This window comes from Hemiscyllium ocellatum, chromosome 3 (assembly GCF_020745735.1).
Source record: "Hemiscyllium ocellatum isolate sHemOce1 chromosome 3, sHemOce1.pat.X.cur, whole genome shotgun sequence".
Lineage (NCBI taxonomy): Eukaryota > Metazoa > Chordata > Chondrichthyes > Orectolobiformes > Hemiscylliidae > Hemiscyllium > Hemiscyllium ocellatum.
In genome coordinates, this window is record NC_083403.1 from 58,111,594 (window position 1) to 58,138,966 (window position 27,373).

A 27,373-nucleotide genomic window follows, 5' to 3' on the forward strand; every position below is an offset into this window, starting at 1 on the left:
TCTCCCAGTGACTGAAGAGTTCTAACCAGGATCACAATATGGATGTCATTGGACATGACCTTCAAAGCAAGAAAAGTGCAGAGAGCACTAGCAACATTTTATGTATTGTCTTAGAATCTTAAAATCCCTAGAGTGCAAATATTCGATCAGGTCTGCACTGCTCCTTCAAAGAACATCCCACCTATACTCACTCCCTAGTACTATCCCTGTAACCTTGTATTTCCCAGGGCTAATCCACCTAGCCTGCACATCCCACGGATACTTAGGGGTCAATTTAACATTGCCAGTTCACCGAACCTGCACTTCATTCGAGTATGAGGGGAAACTGGAGCACCAGGCAGAAACACAGAGCATTCGAATTCCAAACAGGTGGTTGCCCAAGGTGGGAATTGAACCCAGGACTGAAAATATATTGCTGGAAAAGCGCAGCAGGTCAGACAGCATCCAAGGAGCAGGAAAATCGACGTTTCGGGCATGAGCCCTTCTTCAGGAGCCCTTCTTCAGGCTCATGCCCAAAACATCAATTCTCCTGCTCCTTTTATGCTGCCTGAGCTGCTGCGCTTTTTCAGCAACACATTTTCAGCTCTGATCTCCAGCATCTGCAGTCCTCACTTTCTCCTTAATTGAACCCAGGACCCTGGCACTGTGAGGCATTCATGCTAACCACTGTGCCACCATGCGCCTTCTTCGAGCTCACAAAGGCCTTCATCTCTGATAACCAGAAGAAATTAAGGAACGTGTTCCTCCAATTTGGCCAGGTACAAATATTTATTACCATTCTCCACCTGCAGTATGCAACATGCAAGCTGGGATCCTCAGCAATGACTCCACCACAGATACAACATGTATGTAAACTGGGATCGAGGAAAGCAGTGCTATTGCACCAATGCTGCTCTCTCGCTTCCTCTCCATAAAACTCCATCTTGTTTCCATGAAGTTTCCCAAGGGAGTGGAGCTTCTCTATAGGATGAGTGAGGAACTGTTCAAACTGTGTCCATTCTATTCCAGAACCAAGGCCACCTCAACCCGTGTCATTGAGTTACAGATCACAGGTGATGTTTGCAAAGCAAAGTTCCTGTTTCAGCTTGCTCATGCTGTATCACTCTCTCCCTAACCCTTAAGATATGCAGTGAGCCATTCTATACCATGGATCAATTCTCATATCTTGGGATCCTCCTTTCAGCAAGGGAAGACAGTGTTATGAAGATGTGGGTGTACTTTACCTTCAGGAGAATTAAAAGCTAGCAGAACCACTGATACAGCATCAAGTGTCCTGACCAAGATATAATGTAACATTTGGTCGAACAACTCGATTAGCTGGTTGCCTGGACATGACAAAACACATTAGAATTGGGCCAGTCAGTTTAAATCATACCCTGAAAAATACCAAACTCCAATCAAGTTTGAATTTTGCATATTGAAAATATTAAAAGCCAAAGACATAATCCGATGCTTTGGGGGTACAAGACAGTTGGGAGGAGAACTGCCAAGCCCCCAGCATCTGCAGACTGCCCGCAGAATAGCTCTTTTGAAGGTACCTTTATCGATCGGTAACCTATGAAGCAGAAATCCCTAAGAAGAAGAAAAGAAAACAGAGGAAGACATAATAAGTTTCAGTAGCTGCTGGTTTGTTTTGAAAAGTTGAATTTTGATAAATCTTAATTGGGGGTTTTATCAGATTAGTATTATAGAAGGGAAAATAAAAGATACGTTAGAGGAAGGAGCTGTAAGCTGTTTATTTCTTAAAGTATATAGCAGAGATTAATTAAGTTGTTACTTTTACTTTAACTAGCTCATGGCCTCTTGAATTTTCACATATTACTGCATAGGATAAATCTTTTCCATGTTGCTGGTTTAAATTAAGCAGGAGGGTTGTCATTACAAGAGATAATGAAATGTGCCATCGCATCCAGTGTGCCAGCACATTCATTGGCTGTTTGAAGAACATAGTATTTGATGTCGAAGATTTCAAACCTGATGCTAAGTTTAATGTTAGTGGTCCTTCTACGTGCATCAGGGACTTGGACAATGTGCAGCAAGCATCTCAAACCATGAGAGAAATATCACCAATGATGCTTTCACAAAGCCCTGAGAATCTGAAGGCAGAATAGAGGCTCCATTATCAGTGTCCTTTCGCTATTCATCATTGAGGCACGGGTTAGAATCAGCTGTGTTGAGTGGGCGACTTTAACTGCACATCTGACACAAGACTCCATCACGCTAAGCAGTTATTAGGAGGGTAGAAAAAATGCTTCAAGGACGTTCTGAAAGCCTCCTTAGAAGTTGCAATATTCCCATCATTTCATGGGAATCTTTTGCCTTAGACTACTGAAACTGGGGAAGGTGCATCTTAGTTATGACACGGAGATGAACTCCTCTGTTAATTAAACCAAATACCCAGAAAAGCTTATCTTACCTTGTAATCTGTTAAAATATGAGTGACAGAGAACTCCTAAATTTCTTTATTTAAGAAAATAACATTTTTTTAACTTTAAAAATGAACATTAAACAACTGTTCATGACTCTAAGCCCACCTTTCTCTGAACTGCTTATTATCTGCCTCCAACTCAATAACCATATGCTGTTCCAATAAGACACTTATTAAAATTGCATCAACTTAATTTCAAAATCACTGTCACTGTCATCTTCTGTGTCTTCTTCTGGCTGAGGATCTCCCTGTGTCATTGTCTTTCTTTTTACTGCGAGTACATTTCATATGAAACATGGCATGGTGGCTCAGTGGCTAGCACTGCTGTCTTATAGTGCCAGGGACCTGGGTTCAATTCCTGCCTGTTTTCATACTGTGGGGAATCTACAGTAGGTACTTTTGATAGAGAGTGTTTCCTAATTTCTTGGAGACCATGATGTTAGCTCTTCATGCAACATCGGATCATCATTGGTTCGATGTTGGCAAAACAATAAATTCAAACTCGATTGGGTTTTAGTATCCTGGAGTATTATTTAAACCAGTTAAATTCAAATTGTTGTCAAAACAGCAACCAGAATTCAGCCAAATGTTATCCATTTTCATTTTCCGGTACACTCTGGGACTGCCATCTAGTCATATACATAGTTGCTTGTAAGCTGTCAGTTAAGAACAACATTCACTCTTTCTTAAAGGTACAGTATACGCCTTCAACGTTATACAATCTGCAGATGTCTGACTGCCTTGAGCATCTTCAACAGGCTCTCATGGCATTGACTAACAAGATTAACAGATGCACCAAGTATAGGAGTGAGAAGGTTATATTTAACAGCATCTGTTTTTGGGCAGTGCACCTTTGAACAGTGTGACGGCATTGCAGAGAATGTACAAAAGAGTGGTTCCAGAAATGAAGATCGATGCTCAGACTATTTTTCTTAGAGAAAAAGAGGCTGAAGTGATATTAGGTAGAGGTATTCAAAATTGAGTAGTCTAGACGGAATAATTAGGAAGAAACTGTTGCTGCTTTTGAAAGGATGAAGGTGAAAAAGGCACAAATGTAAAGAAACTGGCCAAAGAAGCAAAAGGACCATGAGGAATGCACTGTCTGAGAGTGAGCTAAACGCTGGTTCAACTGAGACATTCAAGAAGGAATGAGACTGTGTTTAATGAAAGCGACCAATTTGTCAGGTAGTGGAGAGAATGGCACTAAGTGAAATGCTTATTTGGAGAGCTGGTGCAACCTAGATGGACAGAGAGGGCTCCTTCTGTGCTGTGTCAATTCTGAGTTCATTGTTCAAATGGTATCTAACAAGTGCCTTGGGAGTCTTCAATGAGTAGTTATAAGTCAGATGATTAGTAAGGTATCCCATAGGTGCACTATTCGAATGAATACTTTGTGGCTTTGGTTTTTATAATGAAAACTCAGCTATTAACAGCTTCACACACTGTTTACCTGGTAAATGTTGATGAAGGAAGTGCATAAAAAGATGACAAATCTGATACTTACAAGAAGAGGTTGAAGAGTCTTGAGATTATTAACTCTGGGGAATTGAAAGATCAGGGGAGATGCTACTGAAACATTCAAGATTTTTAAATAATTAGGTGAATGGGGCGCAATAATGTGTTCATGGTTACTGTAAATTCTTTAGTGAGTTGATACAGACTGAAGCTTAGAAAACATACTAAATTAAAAGGAAGGCACATGGTGTTGAAAACATCAGGTAGGAGTTAGAGAAATATTCAAGAGAATTGTTGATTTGAGGTTTCTATTTTGCAGACTATTTCTACATTATAAGACCAGAAGATACAAGAGAAGAAATTAGGTCATTTAGTCCATCGAGTCTGCTCCGCCATTCAATCATGGCTAATAAGTTTCTCAACCTCATTCTCCTGCTTTCTCCCCATTACCCTTGATCCCCTTGATACTCAAGAACCTAAATATCTTCAATGACCTGGCCTCCATAGCCTTCTGTGGCAGTGAATTCCATAGATTCATCACTGTCTGCCTTGAAGAGGTTTCTCCTTATCTCCATTCTAAAAGGTCTTCCCTCTACTCTAAGGCTGTGCCCTCAGGTCCTAGTCTTTCCGGCCAGTAGAAACATCTTCCCAATATCCACTCTGTTCAGGCCATATTGTCTGTTAAATTGTTACAGTTAGCAATTCCTAGTTGTTTGGAGGTAGGTCAAGGAGCTGCAACAAGGGAAGAAAAGTAAATTGTTAATAGTGCCACTCATCACTTTTTAAACACTAGTTGATGTAAAATTAGCTTTGTTTGACATATTTTTACAGCCTCTTAAATTTTCTCAATGCATATTTAATTAATGTTCCCTCATGACTCTGTGACGATGTGTAAATGTATATGATATCTGCATATGGCAAATAGTAAACTTTACTGCTGTTGATGTTATTGCCTTCTATGTTCTGCTGAACCTTTTGTCTCCTATTGTTTTAGGTCAGGTGATTTATGCACATCAGTTTATGAATTTAACTGGAAAAAACTTGACAAATGTCAGCCTGTTTGAAGACCATTGTAACAACCTTCTACATGATCTGATTGTTTTAGCAATTAACATGTATACTAAGGTAGAGAATGGATTTTCTCAGCTTTAAATATATAATATACCCTGTTTTATCATGTTTTTAAAGGAATGTAATCAGATAAAATGATATCAGTACTAAACAACAAGTAAGCAAAGTAAAAATTGAACTGCCATGAATGAATGACTTTTGGACTTGCAATACTGACAGAAAAATAATAAATGTGCGTAAAGATTTGCAACTCGGATGCCAGTTTTTGAAGATTAGTTTAGATTCCCTGCAGTGTGGAAACAGGCCCGTCAGCGCAACAAGTCCACACCGACCCTCCGAAGAGTAACCCACCCAGACCCATTCCCTGTATTTACTCCTGACTAACGCACCTAACCTATGCAACCCCGAACACTATGGGCAATTTAGCATGGCCACTTTACCTAACCTGTACATTTTTGGATTATGGGAGGTAACTGGAGCACCCAGAGGAAACACATGCAGACACTGGGAGAATGTGCAAACTCCACACAGACAGTCGCCCAGTGTTGGAATTAGACCCGGGTCCCTGGTCTGTGAGGCAGCAGTGCTAGTGGTTGTGGGTATGTTCATCAAGTAAGGAAGTTGGTTTGCAGACATTTTGTCCCCTGTCTAGGTGACTTCTTCAAGTGCCTTAGAGCCTCCTGTGAAATGCTGCTGTACTGTATCCTCTGGAAACAGTACTTCACAGGAGGTTCCAAAGCACTGAAGATGTCACAGGGATAGGAGATGAAATGTCTGCAAATCAACTTCCCAACTTGGCGAACATATTCACAATCATAGACAAATAAAACTGGGAATTTATATAGCAAATGTCATGTTGCTTTAAACTCAGCTGATGTAAACCCAGCTGAAAACTAGAAATTTATGTCCTTGCTTGTCGGTAAAGGTGGAGGAGATTGTCTTGCACACACATCCTGACTCAAATTTCCAGATTAATGGTTTATCTTGTTATAAAGTAATTATATTGCTGGTCTTAGGCCCATTATTAATTTCTGCCTTCTGTGTTCTTATAGTTGTTACTACATTGTGCTCGGTTCTACTGCTATGGTGCTGTATTAGTGAGGTGCCTCTGTGGCTAGAGCATATGACTCAAGGAACTGCAATATGCTGGTACAAGGAAAGATTTTAAGTTCACAGTGGAATCTATGATGAAAGTCAAAAAAATTTACATTGTACATCACATCTTGTGCCTAAGTGGAGCAACAATAGCTCAAAATAAATGAGTTTAAATGACACCCATCCTCTATGCACAAAAAGAAATGTGTTTGTAGTCGGGACTGGGTTCTGGTGTTGAGGAACTCTAGTGTTGATCACGGTTTTATGTAACTGTTTTTGAGGGATCAAATATCAGAGAGAGCATCGGTTGTCCTGGGAAAAATACAATTAAGCAGAAAATCTACAATCTGGAAATGGCAGGAATTTGGCATTGGGTAAAACCCACATCCATTGGGTAGATGCTATTTGATATTTGTCTGGAAAATTCTCTACTTGGTGTTCCCTTCTTTTTGAGGCCACCACTGTTAAGTTGCAGAATATTTTTGGACCATAGCTTGAGTTTCAAAATTCTGCTAAGTTTGCCCTGATTAGCTTCACTTGCCCTGCAAATGCCAAGAGTTGTGTGGAACCCTTTTTAGCTCCTAATAGCACTTGATTTTATCCTAATTTGGACTTCAGATAAGCAAAGTGTTCTGTCTGCTGAATGGGAGCAAGTGCCTCCATTGTATCACTAGGAGAACTGATGTCTATCGCAAATATTTAATCAGTCACCACATTGGTAATTGAATGAACAGTGGAGCAAAGTGATGATTAAAAGAGTATCACTGCTACACTTAAGTCCCTCCAAATTTTCTACAGAAATTTGAGGTTAAATTTCTTAGCTCTGACAAAGATCTTAATTAGTATTCATTATTGATATGACAGTAAATTCACCTTATGTGAGTTAAGTAGAAAAGGTTTCTTAAAAGTAATTTGACAATTGTTAATTTTAGCATGAATTCATTACTTTTGGACTTGGCATACAGAGAGAAAAATGAAGCTGGGAATTTGTATAACAATGAATACACAACTGTTGATGCTTGTGGCTTCTTTGCACTGAATGTTATAATGAAGGAAATCACCACACCTCCTCTGCCCCATGACATGTAAAGGCGATTTCCATTACATAAATTATAAAACATAATGTAGAAATGAAGGTCTTCCCTTGGAGGGCATTGAAGTAGGGAGGCAATGTTACACTGCTGGAGAATTACTGCATGTTGGAAAGCCCTTCAGTGTCAAGAGCAAACCTGCTGTCCTAAATTGGATATGAAATCTGTCTTCTTACCAATTAGGAGGGACACCACTCCCAAAGCAAAGGTTCAGCCCAATTTCTTTGTGTATTTTTAATTATAATATATTCAAATGTACATTAAATATGTGTAAAAGGGGACTCTATTAACAGCATAATCTTTTATTCCACTTAATTTTGTTTTGTTTGTGTTGTTGTGTGAAAGTTGTGTGAAAAGTAACAGCTTCTCATTCCTGCCATACTTTTTAGGTTAGACCATCTGAAGTACTCACTATGTACCATTACCAGTGCAACTGTATCAAAGAACTATGGGTACTGCTTATTCATCTACTAGATCACAGAAATAAAGTTTCTCAAACTGAGGTAATATCCACTGGAAATTTTCTTTTAGCCAGAATGATTTCTGTATGTATGAAAGTTAAAATTGAACTCTGTTGATTTTGTTTAATGTCTTGTGTATATTTTTTTGCAGGCCAGAACTTTAACTTTATTTATCACTTTTCAGAATTGATATAGGTAGAATTAGGAACTAAAAGCTCTCCTGACTCCAGTATATTTTTTGTTGGAGACTTCTTTTGTGTAGTCTAAATGACTATGCTTTTGCAATGATTTATTTAAAACGACAAACATGCAATGGAGATTTGAAATCTGACGGGGTGGAATTCAAAAGGATGACAGACACTCTACTGCACACTCTACTGTTTTTAAAATAGTTACATCAACTAATATCTTTGTACAGCAAACACTCTTCTGATTGCATTTATTAATGTGCTGTTGTTATTGTAAAGCAGTGTGTTATTCAACTCCCTGTGAGCAATGCTATGTCTAATCTAATATAAGTGCAAAGTTTAATTGCCACATGAATGAACTTGAATTTTTTTTAAGCAAAGGTGGGTTTAGAATGGCGATTGAAGAGAAAGAGAGAAATGCACAGACCTTGAATGAAAGGAGCGAATAAGGAGTCAAGCATGTTACAATATTGGCACTTTGAATGCAGAATTTCATTTATTGGTCATTTTGAAAGTGTTTAGTCAGATGGCTTAATGAGGAAACAAAGTATTGAACGTGGAATTGCTTGGGGATACCCATTCCATTCACCTCAATTTAAATTAGGTTGAGGTATCATTCCAGTTCACATCATAGTTTGACACATGGCTTTGCAGAACACCATGACACCTGCCACAGACACACAAAAGTATGTTAGACAGATTAATCCCATTCTCTGTAAGGAGTTTAACCCTTATACATGATATCACAAGGTAATTATCAAGGAGGCAGTCATTCAGCATTTGTGAGCTTCTTCATCTTGAAAAGCCTTATTATTCCCATTGCAGTATCAAATAGTTTCTTTAATTATTGCAAGGCTTTTTTCCCACTACTTTATCTGGAAGTTCATTTCACAAGTTGATCACTCTGTTATGTAGAAGAACTTCTTAATATCAGTCTTAAATTTATCTTCTTGCTCGGTTGAATTAGTGCCTCCCCCACCCCAGCCCGCTAATCCAACATAAAGCAATATTATAAAGAAACCTATCACTAGCTTTGTCTACCTTGTGTACATATGTAAGATTTTCTCCGTAGCTGACTTTTTTTTCAAACTGAAAATTTCAAATGGCTCCGCTTTTCAATTTGTTGCACAAGCGATCAGCCTTTTAATTCTTCCCCGCACTCTCTCTAAAACATGAATTATGTTTTAGCAACCAAACTCGTAAACCATGTTTGAGGTTTCCTGACTAGAGTAGCAATCTGTTGTAGTTATGCAGTTGATTTGCTGTTCATTTCTGCTTTGCATGGGTTAAACATAATGAGCATTGTGTCCACCAGGTCTCCAAGATCTCTCTCAACTTCATTGTTGACTATTTTAGTAGAGTTCCTGAAATATGTTACCTTTCTTTATTTGCGTTGTGTTATTCTTGATGCTGATCGCCATCAATATTGATTTGCCAATGTAGGGAGTTTGGAAAATTAAACGGACTGCTTCTAAACCAATTCTTTCAAGGACTCAGGGTGAAATCCATCATGTGTACTTGGACCCCACGGTTCCAGGAACATATTGTCAGTCATTTGGTAGTACACAATGCTGAAGGAAAAAAAGCCCAAATCTTCTCAGTTTTTTGGGTTGCACTCAATAGAATTATTAAAAAGAAATGCTGATGTAATAGGAAAGTAACAGTTATAGTGCATAAGAGGAGAGTGCTGATCATTTGGCATGTAAACTCTGGTGGAATTGTTGCCATGCCAAATGCCTCAGGGTCAGGTAATGATGACTCACCATTAACTGCCAAGATTTATTTAAAATTTAACCAGCTCACTTTGGGTTTGATTGTTCAACACATTGTCTTGAGAAATGAACCAGGAAATGGTTGTATCGCTATTCATAGTCTGTTCAGTCTCAACTTGCATGAACTTGTATAACCCATGGAACTGTTTCAGTTTAGCATTATCAGTCTGTTTAGAAATGAAAATTGACACAACCTTGTGTTCAATATACTCTTCAAGAAAAGCAATTGATAAGTTCTGTTCTCATCTTCCCCGTAAGTTGAACAAGTTGTTAGTATCCCACATTTGCTCAATAAATAGTTAAGTCTTTTGTATAAGATTTTGGATACTGAATCTCTATCCGTTGTTGCCATGGTCTATCCTTCAATTCCCATATTAATAAATTTCTCTTTTGTACTATCTCTTCTCTTTGATTTGTCACATTTCCAAATTTGCTCCCATGCCCTCACTGTTTAGTTTAAAATTCTGTCAATTCTCTCATTACTCAGCTCGTAAGGACACTGGCCTAGCATGGTGCAGGTGAAACCAAAACTTCCGGTACAGATCCCACTTTTCCCAGTTCTAATGCCTGTGCCCCACAACTATGAACCCAATAGTCTTTGAACCACACATTTCCCTGTCTAATCTGTTAGTTATGCCATTTGCATGTGGCTTAGGGAAGAGTCCAGATATGGTGACCTTTGTTAATTTGCTGTCTAACTCTTCAGTCTGATTGTGTAGAACCTCCTTCATTACCCTGCCTACATTGTTGGTACCTACATGGACCATGGGAACTGGTTTCTCCCCTTCCATTGCACGTTCCTCTCTAAGCCTGATCATGTGTCCTTAGCCATCTGCAGAGAATGGTGTCAGTTCCCCTGGCTACATTACCACTGCATTCCTTAAAAATCACAAAACACCAGGTTATAGTCCAACAGGTTAATTGGAAGCACACTAGCTTTCGGAGTGTCACTCCTTCATCAGGTGATAGTGGAGGATTATCAGTTGATGAAGGAGCGACGGTCTGAAAGCTAGCGTGCTTCCAATTAAACCTGTTGGACTATAACCTGGTGTTGTGTGATTTTTAACTTGGTACACCCCAGTCCAACACCGGCATCTCCAAATCATGACTGCATTCCTTGTTAGTCCATTCTCCTGAATGGCTTCTTCTAGCATGGTATCATGGTCAGTTAGTTCATCTACTCTCCTTCACCCTCTCTGATCCAGACAGCTAAATGAAGCTTGAATGGGTTGGACGATTGCAAAGGCTGAGCCTCTTGCACTCATGCCCTCTGAGTCCCCTTAGCTGCCTCATTCACAATTACAGTCTTCTGTCTCGGTACTTTGATTAAATCAGAAGCCCCAATCCTAGTAGATGTGACAACGTCCTGGTGTAAAGAGTCAAGGTAATTTGCCCCCCCTTATGTGTCACTGTGTATACAGCCTCCATCTCATTAACATACGTAGCTTTCAGTAGGCAACGTACTACGACTTGAACTGATGATCCTAAATTGGATGTTAGTGTAATTCTTTGAATGAAATTGCAGGTGCATTTGTAATGTTGGACACTTGGTTGTGATTTTTGCAAAGTGGGCTGATTTGGTATGGTCAGTACCTTATTGTTGCAAGCAATCAATGGGATAGGCTGATTGACACTATTCCTCAATGTTTGGGATTTTTTAAAACTCATTTTTTTGGGATGTGGGCCTCGGAGACTGGCTGGCATTTATTGCCCATCCCTAATTGCCCTTGAGAAAGTGGTGGTGATCTGCCTTCTTGAACTGCTGCAGTCCACCAATCATTGCAGTGCCACAAGGGAGGGACCCACAATGCCATTAGGGAGGGAATTCTAGGATTTTGACCCAGTGACAATGAAGGAATGGTGATATATTTCCAAGTTAGGATGGTGAATGGCTTGAAGGAGAATTTGAAGATGGTGGTGTTCCCATATATCTGCTGCCCTTGTCCTTCTAGATGGAAGTTATCATGGGTTTGGAAGGTGCTGCCTGAGGATCTTTGGTGAATATCTGCAGTTTTGCATATTCCAAATCGTACACACTGCTGCTAATGAGCATCAGTGGTGGAGGGAGTAGATGCTTTTAGATGTAGTGCCAGTCAAGCAGGCTATATTGTCCTGGATGGTGTCAAGTTTCTTGAATATTGTTGGGGCTGTACTTAGACTCATAGAGATGTACAGCACGGAAACAAACCCTTCGGTCCAACTCGTCCATGCCGACAAGATATCACAACGCAATCTAGACCCACCTGCCAGCAACTGGCCCTCATCCCTCCAAACCCTTCCTATTCATCTACCAACCAGATGACTTTTAAATGTTGTAATTGTACCAGCCTCCACCACTTTCCCTGGCAGCCCATTCCACACATGCACCACCCTCTGCGTAAAAGATTTGTCCCTTAGGTCTCTTTTATCTCTTTCCCCTCTCACCCTAAACCTACACCCTCTAGTTCTGGACTCCCCTGACCCAAGGAAAAGACCTTGTCTATTTACCCTATCCATTCTCCTAATGATTTTATAAACTTCTCAAAGTCACTCCTCAGCATCTGACTTATCCAGGCAAGTTGGGAATATTTCATCATACCCCTGACTTGCGCTTTTGAGATGATGAACAGGCTTTGAGGAGTCAGGAGCTGTGCTGCGTGCCACAGTATCCCTAGCCTCTGATCTGCTCTTGCAGCCACTGTGTATTTACGTGATATGTCCAGTTGAATTTCTGGTCAATGATAACCCCCAGGATGTTGATAATGGAGGATTCAATGATGGTAAACTATTGAGTGTCAAGGAGTGGGGATTATATTGTCTTTTATTGGTGATAGTCATAGCCTGGCATTTTTGTGGTGCCAATGTTACTTGCTATTTGTCAGCCCAAACCTAGATATTGTCCAGATCTTGTTGCATTTGGACATGGACTGCTTCAGTATCTGTGGAGTTGTGAATGGTGTTGAACATTGTGCAATCATCAATGAGCATCCCCACTTCTGACCTTCTGATGGGGGGAAGGTCATTGATGAAGCAGGTGAAGATATTTGTTCCTAGGACATTACCCTGAAGAGCTTCTGCAGGAATGTCCTCGAGCTGAAATGACAGACGTCCAACAATCACAACCATCTTTCTATGTGTCAGGTATGATTCTAACCACTGGTGAGTTTCCCCCCCCCCAGATTCCTATTGATTCCAGTTTCGCTAGGGCTCCTTGATGCCACATTCGGTTGAATACGGCCTTGATGTCAAGGGCTGTCACACTCACCTCACCTCTAGAATCTAGCTGTTTTGTCTATATTTGCTATATTTGAACTAAGCTGAAAATGTGTTGCTGGAAAAGCGCAGCAGGTCAGGCAGCATCCAAGGAACAGGAGATTCGACGTTTCGGGTATAAGCCCTTGTTCAGGAATTTGACGATGACCCCACCTCCCACCACCAAACCAAAAAAAAATGACCATGACCCCACCTCCCACCACCAAACCAAAAAAAAAGACCATGACCCCACCTCCCACCACCAAACCAAAAAAAAACTTTCATATATTTGAACTAAGGCTGTAACAAGGTCAAGAGCTGAGTAGTCCTGGCAGAACCCAAGCTGGGTGTCACTGAGCAGGTTATTGCTGAGGAGGTGCTGCTTGATAACACTGTTGATCACACATTACATCACTTTACCGATGATTGAAAGACGACAGATTGGGCGGTAATTGGCTAGGATGGATTTGTCTTGCTTTTACTGTACAAAACATACTTGGGCAATTTTCCACATTGTCAGGTAGATGCCAGTATTGTAACTGCACTGGAATACATTGGCTAAGGGAGTGCCAAGTTCTGGAGCACAGGTCTTCCGTACTATTGCTGGAATGTTGTCAGGCCTATAGCCTTCGCACTATCTAGTATCTCCAACCATTTCTTGACATCACATGGTGTGAATTGAATTAGCTGAAGACTGGCACCTGTGTTGCTGGGACCACTGAGGAAACCAAGATGGATCATCCACTCGGCACTTTTTGCTGAAGATTGCTCCGAAAGCTTCTGCTTTTCTTTTGCACTGATGTGCTGGGCTCTTCCATCATTGAGGATGGGGATACTTGTGGACCCTCCTCTTCCAGTGAATCGTCCACCATGATTCACGACTGGATATGGAAGAAATGCAGAGCTTAAATCTGATCTGTTGGGTGTGGGATCCCTTAGCTCTGTCTACCACTTGTTGCTTATATTGTTTGGCATGCCAGTAGTCCTGTTTGGTTGCTTCACCAGGTTGATGCCTCATCTTCAAGTATGCCAGATGCTGTTCTTGGCATGGCCTCCAGCTTTCTCTGTTAAACCGGGGTTGATCACCTGGCTCGAGAGTATGGTGCTAGAAAAGCACAGCAGGTCAGGCAACATCCAAGAAGCAGGAGAATCAATGTTTTGGGCATGAGCCCTTCATCAGGAATGTCACCTGGCTTGATGGTAATGGTTGAATGCGAGACATGCTGGGTCATGGGGCTACAGATTGTGCTGGAGTATAGTTCTGCTACTGTTGATGGCCCATAGCACCTCATGATGCCCATCTTGAGTTGCTAGATTGTTCAAACTCTGTCCCATTTCTCAATGTGATAGTGCCGCACAGCACAGAGGTTATTCTCAATGTGAAGGTGGGACTTAATCTCCAGAAGGACTGTGAGGTGGTCACTCTTATCAATACTGTGATGGACAGATGTATCTGCAGCTGGCAGATTGGGAAGGGTGAGGTCAAGTATGTTTTTTCCTCTTGTTGGTTCCCTCACCACCTGCCGCAGACCCAGTCTAGCAGCTATGTCCTTTAGGATCCGACCAGCTCGATCAGTAATAATGTTATCGAACCACATTTGGTGTTAGATACTGAAATTCCCTCTCCCAGAGTACATTTTGTGTCCTTGCTATCATCAGTGCTTCCTCCAAGTGTTGTTTAACATTGAGGAGTACCGGTTTATGAGCTCATGGAGGACAAGACATGGTAATAAGCAGATTTCCTTGCCCATATTTAACCTGAAGCCATGAGACTTCATGCGGTGCGGAGTCAATATTGAGGACTCCCAGGGCAACTCCTTCCCGATTCTATACCTCTGTGCTGCCAGCTCTGCTGGATTTGTCTGCTGGTTGGGCAGACATATCCATGGGTGGTTATTGTGGTGTCTGGGCATTGTCTGTAAAGTATGATTCCATGAGTATAATTACGTCAGGCTGTTGCTTGACTACTCTGTGAGCTAGCTCTCACAATTTTGGCAGGAGCTTCCAGACTTCGCGGGGTTGACAGGGCTGTTTTTGTTGTTGTCTTTTCTGGTGCCTAGGTTGATGTCAGGTGCTCTGTCCAGTTTCATTTCTTTGAGACTTTGCAGCAATTGTACAACTGAATGGCTTGCTTGGCTGTTTCAGTGGGCAATTGAGAGTTAACCACATTGCTGTTGGGCTGGAGTCACATGTAAGTCAGACCAGGTGAGGATGGCAGATTTCCTGAGGGACATTAGTGAACCAAATGAGTTATCATATGGCTGAGAAAATGAGCATGATGTTGCATTGAATTTTTTTATACAACTTTACTCATTTGTGTGATAGCCAAACTATCTTTTTGACTTGATGGCAACATTCTATCAATGGCAAGCATCACTGGTGTCAGTACTACATGATAGTAGTGTATTACCAATAGATATCATCAACTGTTGCTCAAATGTTTGAGATACCTTCCCCTTCCAGGGGATTCTAAGATTGACTGAGTACTCTTCAGGAGCAAAACTGACAGCTGTATATAACATATATTAAACACAGGGCCCTGCTGTAGATTCAAAGTGTTTGCACACTCGATGTCCATTTCAGTGCAACAAAATGGGTGACAGCCATTGTCTGACTCATTTCTTCGGGTGAAAATGTGTTGCTGGTTAAAGCACAGCAGGTTAGGCAGCATCCAAGGAACAGGAAATTCGACGTTTCGGGCATAAGCCCTTCGGGTAGTGCCTTGACTGTTCAGGCAACCAGCCTCATTTAAAATATAAATAAAATTTGACGGTTAACTGTCAGTGATTATTAATTGGCAACCTTAAATTGACACTGCCACTACCAATTTGCGTCTATTTGCCAATCAAATAGCATTTCCCTCTCACGTTGTATGAACATCGTTATCCCTTTGTATGGGCATTGGTTGTGAATTGTCCTTATAAAAGCAAGATAGGAAGCTTTCACAATGTGTCTTTTTCAGCAATACTCAAGCTCTTTCCACGAAATAAGGCAAATTTCATTATTTTTGTTAAAATTAATGTGTTGTCAAGTTTCACTTTTTGCAGCCACTGTGTTGGAAGCCAGTAAAATTGAATATTTCTCTTTGTTATGATAGAATTTCTGGAGCTGCTGTAGCAATCACCTCAGAAATCTGCTGCAAGTGGCTTCTGGTGTGGAAGGAGCTTGCCTATCTGATGCCACTCGTTGTAAGGATCCTCAGGGTTTCAGTTGGTGGCTGGTTACCCACCTTACAATGCTCTACATGTTTGATAGAAATGGAGCTCCACGTGAAAAGGTACAGTCTGAAGATTTTGAATTCAGGAGTTTTGCTTTTTGACTTCAGATTTAAAATAACTTTTTTTCTTGAACTGCTCTTCTTTAGCACAAACCATAGAATATCCTTATTCTGGCTTCTTTGGATACAGTATGCTGTTGGTGTGTGTTGGATACAGTATGGTTTGGATACAGTATGCTGTTGGTGTGTGTTGGATACAGTATGGTTTGGATACAGTATGCTGTTGGTGTGTGTTGGATACAGTATGGTTTGGATACAGTATGCTGTTGGTGTGTGTTGGATGGGAGCTGCCATGGTTCTCATCAGTGGCATTCTGCAAGACAATCCTTAGTTGCTGCATACGACAAATTGTAGAGAGTAGACTTGTGGAAGTGGAGTTTTGACAGGAGGATCCCGATTATTTCTCCAGTAGGGATGGGAAGGGGGAGGCATGAGAGCAGAAATGCTGGAAATAGCAGTGTTCAAGAACCAACTAACTGACTGGTCCTCTTGCTTTTCTTGAACCATAACCCCATCATCGAATTTCCCAAACTGTCAGTGATCTCTGAGGAGCCATCTCCCATGGCTTCTAACCTTTTGATCGTTTAATCCCACACAACTTGATTCTGCTACCTTTCCGAAATCAACAAACAGGAAAGTCCTGTTGGATCCATTGTTTCAGCCTATCCTTGCCACATTCATTTCCTGCTGATTTTCTTCTTTCCCTGTCCAATTATCTTCTCACTTATAGATGATTATTACACAATTGTCCACTTTAATCCTTTCCAGCCTCTGCTCACATTGTCTTCAGCAGCTTTGCTTCCCATTTCCAACCCTCACTCACCTTTTATAGCTTATCTCTGATTTCCCTGATTCCAGTGTCCATATATATATTTACCATAATATTCAATATTGACTATATGCTTCCTAACTCCCACGGATAATTTGACTACACTCCTCCCCAGTTCCACCATGCTTCCTTTAAGGAGTGTATTATATTTATGTATGCTCTCATTCTTCATCACATCTGATGTGCAGTCCAAAGGTGTGTAGGTCAGGTGAATTGGCCATGCTAAATTGGCCCTAGTGTTAGGTGCATTAGTCAGAGGGAATGGGACTGGGTGGGTTACTCTTCAGAGGGTTGGTGTGGACTTGTTGGGCCAAAGGGCCTGTTTCCACACTGTAGGTAATCTAATCTAATCTAATCTCATCTGCAAATGCAACACTTCTTGATGTGTCTCTTTGCTCAGTTAAGTATTCCCCTCTGCAGTGCTCATTGACCTGTCACCATAGTTATGCCTTGTCAATCGCTTCAACACTCACCTCTTATCCTTTTTTCCAGGCCCATGATAGAGTTTCCTTTGTCCTTACCTCCGTCACCAGCAACTTCCACATTGAGCAGAACATCTGTCATTATTCCCTCCATGACCAAGCAGCATTTTCTTGCACCTTTCATCATTCAAAGGAAATTATTCTGTCTGCAGCACCCTGTCCATTACTCTTTCACTGTCTGTTCTCACGCCATCTTCTCATTGCAAGCACCGAGATATAACAGCTGTCCTTTCACCACCTTCATAGAACATAGAACAATACAGCACAGTACAGGCCCGAACATTTATCCTAGATTAAGTACCTATCCAATTTCCGCTTAAAGGTCACCAATGATTCTGACTCTGCCACTCCCACAGGCAGCGCATTCCATGCCCCCGCCACTCTCTGGGTAAAGAACCTACCCCTGACATCCCCCCCATACTCTCCACCCTTCACCTTAAATTTATGTCCCCTTGTAACACTCTGTTGTACCCAGGGAAAAAGTCTCTGACTGTCTACTCTATCTATTCCCCTAATCATCTTATAAACCTCTATCAAGTCACCCCTCATTCTTTGCCGTTCCAATGAGAAAAGGCCTAGCACTCTCAACCTATCCTCATACGACCTATTCTCCAATCCAGGCAACATCCTGGTAAATCTCCTCTGCAACCTCTCCAAAGCTTCCACATCTTTCCTAAAGTGAGGCGACCAGAACTGCACACAGTACTCCAAATGTGGCCTTACCAAGGTCCTGTACAGCTGCAACATCACTTCACGACTCTTGAATTCAGTCCCTCTGCTAATGAACGCTAATACACCATAGGCCTTCTTACAAGCTCTATCCACCTGAGTGGCAACTTTCAAAGATCTATGTACATACACCCCAAGATCCCTCTGCTTCTCCACCTAACTAAGAACCCTACCCTTCCTTCACATTCTTTAAGGTCCAAATTATTCCCTTGAGGTGAAGCAGGAATTTACGTATGCATCTGTCAATACAGTATTATGCATTTGTGTTCAAGATAAGTTCCCCTCTACATTGGGTGATAAATGGTAACTTGTGTTGTTTTGTGGAACATTGCCACCCAGGTTAAAAGCAGGAATCTAAGTTTCAGGCTATTATAATTTACTGGCCCATTCCCACTCTGATTTTGTTGGCCTTGGTCTCCTACCTGTTCTAATAAAACTGAGTGGAAGTTCAAGGGTCAGCACCTTGTCTTTTGATTAATAGCTTTCTGGAGACAACACCATATTCAACATTTTTGGGCTATAACTACTGCTCAATTTTGTCTTTGGCACTGCTGATGCTTCTGCTGTTGTCATAGAAACATGAAAACAGGAACAGGAGTAGGCCATTCAGCCCTTTGAATCTGTTTACTGTTTGATGTGATCATGGCTACTCATCCAACTCTGTATTCTGTTCCCGCATCCTTTTATCCCTTTAACTCTAAGAACTATATCCATCTATTTCTTCAAAATATTCAATGTTTTGGCCTCAAACACAATGATTACAGCCTATACTATTATTGCAATCCACCTCTTTTATTTTTCACTCAGTTTAACTCAACATGATAAAATCATATCATGTTGAGAACAGAGCTGCCTCAGGCTCATTAATGAGACTTGAGTGTAACATGCACTGTTGAGGGGTAGCCAGCCCAGCTTCAGTCAGACAACTGGATGTGGTCTTCTCTGAACTCTGACCTCAGGGTCCTGCTTCTACGATAGTTGTTTTTAGGTTATGCTGCTGATGTCTTCAAAGCACTTATTTTTACATGTTTTCTCTTAAAAGTTGCAGAAATTCTCCTGCCATTGTGACAGTAAGATTATCCAAGGGTTGTATTGATTAGGCTGTATCATTGCTCTCCCTTTTGTCTTTAATTCACTAGCTTTGATAACCACGAAGATCAAGCAATTATTTTGGGGGCCCATATCACCAGATTCCTCATAACGAATAACACCTGGTTCTGCCTTGCACTGTTGGTTTTCCCACCATCCTTGTAGAAACTCAGCTGTTAACCATTCTAGTACAGTGTATGAATTAAGATGCAGCCAAACAGCTACACCTATATGCTTACTGTCAGTAACTGGTGTACATGGACACATTGGTCTTACTGCATCACCCCTTTTTCCAATGTATCGCCATTCCCATAATAACCTTCCTGCTACCAAAGTGGATGACCTCACATTTTTCCATATTTTCATCAACAATTTCATTTGCTCACATTCTCAACTTGTCCAAATCCTTCTGATCATCTCTGCATCTCTTTTAACAATTCACCCTCTCACCTAGAATTGTGTCGTTTGAAAATTACATTTTGTGTCCCCATCTAAATTCTTCATATATATTGTGAATAGCTGGGATCTATTCACAGATCCCCACTAGTGGTTCCCCACTAGTCATGGTCTACCTCTCAGAAAAAGACCAGTTTATTCCTACTTTTTGTTTCCTGTCTGCCAGTCAGTTCTCTATCCATCTCAGTACACTATACCTAGTTCCATGTGTTTTAATTTGACATGCTAATCTCTTAAATGAGACTTTATCGAGCACTTTATAACAGTTCAAGTCAACTGCATTCGTTGGCTTTCCTTTATAACTATTAGTTACACCCTTGCAAAGTTCCAGTAAATTTGTCAAGCATGGTTTCCTTTGATAAATTCATGGTGGCTTTGTCCAATCCTATCACTGTTTTCCAATTGCTCTTTTTTAATGGATTTTAGTATTTGGCTCCTACTGATGTGAGGTCAACCTGTCTATAATTCTCTGTTTTCTCTCTACCACCTTTTCTAAATATGGAGTTACATTTGCTGCCAAGGGAACTGATCCAGAATCTGTACAATCTTGAAAGATGATCACCAATGCATTCGCTATTTCGAGGACCACTTCCTTAAGTACTTTGGGCCCTGAGGATTTGTTGGCCTTTAATAACGTCAATTTCCCCAATATTGTTTGTCTACCAGAGTCATTGAGATGTACAGCATGGAACCAGACCCTTCGGTTCAACTCGTCCATGCCAACTAGATATCCCAACCCAATCTAGTCCCACCTGCCAGCACCCAGCCCATATCCCTCCAATGCCTTCCTGTTCATATACCCATCCTCATGCCTTTTAAATGTTGCATTGTACTAACCTCCATCACTTCCTCTGGCAGCTCATTCCATACATGTACCACCCTCTGCATGAAAAAGTTGCCCCTCGGGTCTCTTTTATATATCTTTTTTATATGTTTCCCCTCTCATCCGAAACCTATGTCCTATAGTTCTGGATTCCCCCACCCAAGGGAAGAGACTTTGTCGATTTATCCTATCTATGCCCCTCATAATTTTATAAACCTCCGTAAGGTCACCCTTCAGCTTCGGACGCTCCAGGGAAAACAGCCCCAGCCTATTCAACCTCCCCTCAAGCTCAAATTCTCCAACAGGAGCAACATCCTTGTAAAACGTTTTTGAACCCTTTCAAGTTTCACAACATCTTTCCGATAGGAAGGAAACCAAAACTGCACATAATATTGCAAAAGTGGCCTAACCAATGTCCTGTACAGTCTCAACATGACTTCCCAACTCCTGTACTCAATACTCTGATCAATAAAGGAAGGCATACCAAACACCTTCTTCACTATCCTATCTACCTGCGACTTCACTTTCAAGGAGATATGAACCTGCACTCCATGGTTTTGTTGTCCAGCTACACTCCCTAGGACCTTACCATTAAGTGTATAAGTCCTGCTAAGGTTTGCTTCCCAAAACGCAACACCTCGCATTTATCTGAATTAAACTCCACCTGTCACTTCTCAGCCCATTGGTCCATCTGATCAAGATCCTGTTGTAATCTGAGGTAACCTTCTTCGCTGTCCACTACAACTCCAATATTGGTGTCATCTGTAAAACTTACTAACTATACCTCTTATGCTCACATCCAAATCATTTGTATAAATGACAAAAAGTAGTGGACCCAGTACTGTTCCTTGTGGCACTCCACTGGTCACAGGCCTCCAGTCTGAAAAACAACCCCCCACCACCGCCCTGTCTTCTACCTTTGAGCCAGTTCTGTATCCAAATGGCTAGTTCTACTTGTATTCCATGAAATGTAACCTTGCTAACCAGTCTCCCATGGGGAATCTTGTCGAACGCCTTACTAAAGTCTATATAGATCACACCCAACACTCTGCCCTCATCAATCCCCTTTGTTACTTCTTCAAAAAACTCAATCAAGTTTGTGAGACATGATTTCCCATGCACAAAACCATGTTGACTATCCCGAATCAGGCCTTGCCTTTCCAAATCATTGTACATCCTATACCTCAGGATTCTCTCCAATAACTTATCCACCACTGATATCAGGCTCACTGGCCCTTAGTTCCCTGGCTTGTCCTTACTACCCTTCTTAAACAGTGGCACCACGTTAACCAATCTCCAATCTTCCAGCATCTCACCTGTGACTATCGATGATATAAATATCTCAGCGAGGGGCCCAGCAATCACTTCCTTAACTTCCCACAGAGTCCTGGGGATTTATCCACTTTCATGCGTTTCAAGACATCCAGCACTTCTTCCTCTGTAATATGGACATTTTTCAAGATGTCACCATCTATTTTCCTACATTCCAAATCTTCCATGTCCCTTTCCACAGTAAACACTGTTGCAAAATACTTGTTTATTATCTCCCCCATCTCCTGTGGCTCCACACAAACGCTGCCTTGTTGATGTTTGAGGGGTTATGTTCTCTCCCTCGTTACTCTTTTGTCCTTAATGTGTTTGTAAAAACCCTTTGGATTCTCCTTAACTCTTTTTGCCAAAGCTATCTCATGGTCCATTTTTTCCCTCCTGATTTCCCTCTTAAGTATACTCCTACTGCCTTTATACTTTTCTAAGGATTCATTTGATCTATCTTTTCTACACCTGACATATGCCTCCTTCTTTTTCTTAACCAAACCTTCAATTTCTTTAGTCATCCAGCATTCCCTACACCTACCCGTCTTTTCTTTCACCCTGACAGGAATATACTTTCTCTGGATGCTTATTATCTCATTTCTGAAGGCTTCCCATTTTCCAGCCGTCCCTTTAACTACGAGCATCTGCCTCCAATCAGCTTTTGAAAGTTCTTGCCTAATACCATCAAAATTGGCCTTTCTCCAATTTAGAACTCCAACTTTTAGATCTGGTCTATCCTTTTCCATCACTATTTGAAAACAAATAGAATTATGGTCACTGGCCCTAAAGTGCTCCCCCACTGACCCCTCAATCACCTGCCCTGCCTTATTTCCCAAGAGTAGGTCAGGTTTTGCACCTTCTCTAGTAGGTACATATTGAATCATAAAATGTTCTTGTACACACTTAACAAAATCCTCTCCATCTAAACCCTTACCACTATGGCAGTCCCAGTCTAGTTTGGAACGTAAAAATCCCCTACCATAACCATCCTATTATTCTTACAGATTGCTGAGATCTCCTGATAAATGTGTTTCTCAATTTCCCTCTGACTACTGGGGGGTCTATAATACAATCCCAACAAGGTGATCATCCCTTTCTTATTTCTCAGTTCAACCCAAATAACTCCCCTGGATGTATTTTTGGGAAATTCCTCCCTCAGTATAGCTGTAATGCTATCCCTTATCAAAAATGCCACTCTCCCTCCTGTCTTGCCTCCCTTTCTGTCCTTCCTATAGCTTTGTATCCTGGAACAATAATCAATAATCTGCCAGTCCTGTCCAACCCTGAGCCAGTTTCATCTTCCTACCCATACCCTAAGTTCATCTGCCTTCCCTGTTAGGCCTCTTGCATTGAAATAAATGCAGTTTAATTTATCAGTCCTACCTTGTTTTCTGCTTTGTCCCTGCCTGTCCTGACTGTTAGACTTGCTTCTACTCTCAACCCCTCAGATTGATCTCTTTCCTCACTATCTCCCTGGGTCCTACTACCCCCCCCCCCACCTTCCCAGTTTAAATCCTCCTGAGCAGCTCTAGCAAATCTCCCTGCTAGTATATTAGTCCCCTTTCAATTCAGGTGCACTTTGTCCTTCTTGAACAGGTCACTTCTACCCCATAAGAGATTCCAATGATCCAAAAATGTGAATCCTTCTCCCATACATCAGCTCTTCAGCCACACATTCATCTGCTCTATCCTCCTATTCCTATCCTCACTAGCTCACAGAACTGGGAGTAATCCAGATATTATTAATCTCGAAGACTTCCTTTTTAAATTCCGGCTTAACTCTCTATATTCTCCCTTCAGAATCCCTTCCTTTTCCCATCCTATGTCATTGGTTCCAATATGGACAATGACCTCCTGCTGGTCCCTCTTCCCCTTGAGAACATTCTACACCCTCTCTGAGGTATCCTTGATCCTGGCACCAGGGAGACATCATACCATTCTGATCTTTCGCTGTTGGCCACAGAAACATCTGTCTGTACCTCGGTCTAGAGAATCTCCTAACACTATTGATCTCTTGGAACTAGACGTAGCCCTCATTGCATTCAAGCCAGTCTTGATACCAGAAACTTGGCTGTTCATGCTACATTCCCCTGAGAATCCATCACCCCCTACATTTTCCAAAGCAGCATACTTGTTTGAAACTGAGATAGCCACAGAAGTCTCCTGTACTACCTGCCTACCTCTCTTACCTTTCCTGGAGTTAGCCTGTCAATGTGACTGTATCTGCAACCTTTTTCCCTTCCTATAACTGCCACCCATCACATTCCCTTGCTCTTGTAAATTCCTCATTGCCTCTAACTGTCTCTTCAACAGATCCATTTGATTTGATAGGATTCTCAATCCTATCATTTATTGCAGATATAATCCTCAGTAACCCGTAAGCTCTCCCTAAACTCCCACATCTGACAAAAAGAGCATATCACTCTACTGAAGGCCATTTTTGCTACTTTCAATCTACAAAGAAAATAGCACTGTCTTATTCCTCTACGAAACACTGCTCCAGGCTAACTTAATACTTATGGCTTATATTTTTTAAGTTTAACCAAGAGACATATCTCAGTATAACATATAATCAAGATAGACCACACTCTACTTACTACTGCAGACTTACTGTAAAGCCATACTTAAATATTCACATATCTGTTTCTGTGCTGTGACCTCTCCCACACAGGTTCCTCCAAGATTAGTTGTGAATTTCACTGTTTGTTCTTTTTCCCAGATGCACTCTGATGTCCAGCGATACATGAATTAAAACAGCAAAGGCAGTACCTGTACAGGCTCACTACTGTTTCATTTAGCAGTGTGGGTTTCTTTCTTTGTCATTCTCTTTCTCTCTCTCTTTCTCTCTCTCGCTCTCTCTCTCTCTCACACACCTGCACTGACGTCACCATGTGCTTCCTTTGTCTGTTTCTCTCCTTTTTAAAAACTGCTGTTGTTTTGACTTTTTTTAACCTCCGAAGTTCCAAAACAATGCAACAGCATACAAAGCAGTAATTGCTGCTCCTGGAACTTGAGGAAATCACCTCCAACACCTAAATACTCAAAGGAGCGGCCTGTTATTCCCAGTATTTTTTCCTGTCCTCTCTCTTGGATTACCCAGCATCCAATAATACGGATTTCCTTTCTTTTCTCCCTTGCGCTAGACCATTTGCTCCTCATTATCTTTGAGATATTATTTGTGATCCTTTATGAAGATAAAACTTAATTCATCCTCCATCTCTTTGTTTGCCATTATAATTTCTCTTGTTTCTGACAGCAAGAGGCCTACATTTGTCTTCCTTAATCTTTTGTTCTTCACGTATGCTTCAAAGCTTTTACAATCAGTTTGTATGTTCATATATTGCTCTTCTGGACCCATTCTGGTTCATGTATGTGTTGCATTTTCATCTGCTTTTGCATTTACATCTCCTTCAGCATTTAATCATGAGTGCCACCATTTGTTCTGTCTCAAAGCTTTGCTTTCTTGGTCTCCCATCTACTATCTCTGCCTCTTTACTTAAGTCCTGTTACAACTCCAACTTGTCCCAGTTCTACTGAAGGGTCAAAAATCTGAAGCATTAACTCTGTTTCTCTCTCAATGATATTTTTCTTGACCTGCTGAGTATTTCCAGTTTGCATTTTAACTTTTCTTAAAAAAAAAGTCAGGTTATGCTATTGTGATAAATGTATTATTACTGTAACAGTGTTCATGCCTATTATTGAAGCTGCCAGAAGAAATGATAACTTTGCATGGCTGAAAGAGGAAATGTTAACTTGCTTTTTCTTCCATCCTTCCATGTCATCATTATTGGAAAGGCCAGCATTTTTTGCTAATTCTGTATTGTAATTCTGTATTCTGGTGGGAATACTGTATCCCATACAGTTAATCCATATGAATGCCATTGTGGTCATTTTCAGTTCACCTACAGTCCATTTGTAAAGCAAATGAGTTTTGTTAAATAATTATTTACTAAGTAAGATATTTTCCATTTATTTATCAGTCTAATGTCACTGTATTTTATTTTTTCAGTAGCATTCAATCGCATACTACAAATGCAAATGAACTTTTGCCTGGTCGGTCATACAATTACGTGCAGTATTCATGCCAGATTTATTCATTTTATGTTTTGATTGAAACCTGTGTGTAATGGCACATGTTACTATGAGATTTGTCATAATATTGAAATCTCAAGGAGCATCACATTTCTGTATACACGGGATTCAGTTCCAAATTTGCTGATGTGCAAATGCCTTTTGGTGCATTAAGACTTTTGTTCATTAGTTACCGTCAACAAAACATAAAAAAGGAAACATATTATTCACCTGGGAATAGAATACTATTTCATGGTTGAAAGCAGATTTATTTAAATGAATTTCCAACTTTGGGTGTGGCACCAGATTTAAAGGCAAGTTTTCTTTTCCCCAGTAGAGAAGTCTGAATTCCCTCAACTTGTATCCTTGCGGTTAGCAATAGTGCAGTGGTTTAGTGCGAATGTGTTGCTGCTGAAATGGCAGCGGTCTCACCTCATAGCATCAGGAACTGAAGTTGTCTAAAAGACATCTAGAGAACTAATGCAGTCCCATAATTTTTTTAAAAAGTTGCCCATCTTTATAAGAATACTTTTAGTATGCGTACGTAAATTTGTCCATTTCCCACACCGGTCCTTATGAACTTGCATATTGCCATATTGGGGACTAGGCTGACATTCACCAAGAAGAGTTTGATTCACACAGTGTAATGAGGAGAGAGAATATACTTGTTAAGACTTAAATTGAATTCACAACCACGATTTAGATTTGTTAAGACAGTTTCCTTTACACACTGCTCTGTCATGTTAATATTCTAAAAAGGTCCTTGATTTTAAAATCCTGCTAATACATTTTAAATGCGTTTGTACAATATAGAAACAAATTGAAAACAATTGGAGTTTTACAGAGGAGCTTTTGAAACTATCCTCAAATAACCAGGTATGTAAAATTGCTTATATCGAATATTTATTTTATAAAGTCTAAGTATCATTGTTAGAAATTTTCTTGTGCATTTGATTTGTTGCTTCAGGAAAATTGGTTTAAATTCCAACTATTCGTGTGTCTGTTTATTTTTCCCCAATGAAATTGAGAAGGGCACTCAGGAGAACCCTGAAGGAAGTTCTGGCTATGACTGCCTTGTTTACCATGTATGTATTTGGAAGTGTGCAGAGTCATGCAAGTATTTTCCATATCATGATTGCTTGTACATGTCACACTTGGTACAAACAAAATAGCTTTCATTAATAATTGTATATTATTGTTTCTTTCACATGGTCAAAAATCACTTCTCAAATGACATTACTTTAAAAGTGCTTGTAAGCATACCCAGAAGCTAATATGTAAGCAAGATTCCCTGAACTGCCAGCAGATTACGCTAATAAAACTGTCATTAGTGATGTTGGTTTGCACTTTGGCTTCATTTAGCTTTTTCCTCTCAATACTTAAACTTTGTTTTAGGTGATTCTCATATGTGAGCCTTTGCTATCTGTGTCTGTGCAGATTTCAGCATTATCCAATATCCTGGGGAAATCATTACTCTAGTCCCATATTCCATTTGGTCTTTCTTATCTTTG

General features: G+C 40.7%; 1 protein-coding gene across 2 annotated transcripts in view; it reads left to right on the top strand.

The window, feature by feature from the left end:
- The window catches only part of mms22l (MMS22-like, DNA repair protein), a 166,292-nt gene that overhangs the window by 23,604 nt on the left and 115,315 nt on the right, over positions 1-27,373 (top strand). For both annotated transcript variants that reach the window (XM_060820834.1, XM_060820843.1), the window contains exons 8-11: positions 4,878-5,008; positions 7,530-7,643; positions 15,890-16,069; positions 26,676-26,738. In XM_060820834.1, the coding sequence (XP_060676817.1) occupies positions 4,878-5,008; positions 7,530-7,643; positions 15,890-16,069; positions 26,676-26,738 (488 nt within the window). The remainder of the gene's footprint in view (positions 1-4,877; positions 5,009-7,529; positions 7,644-15,889; positions 16,070-26,675; positions 26,739-27,373) is intronic.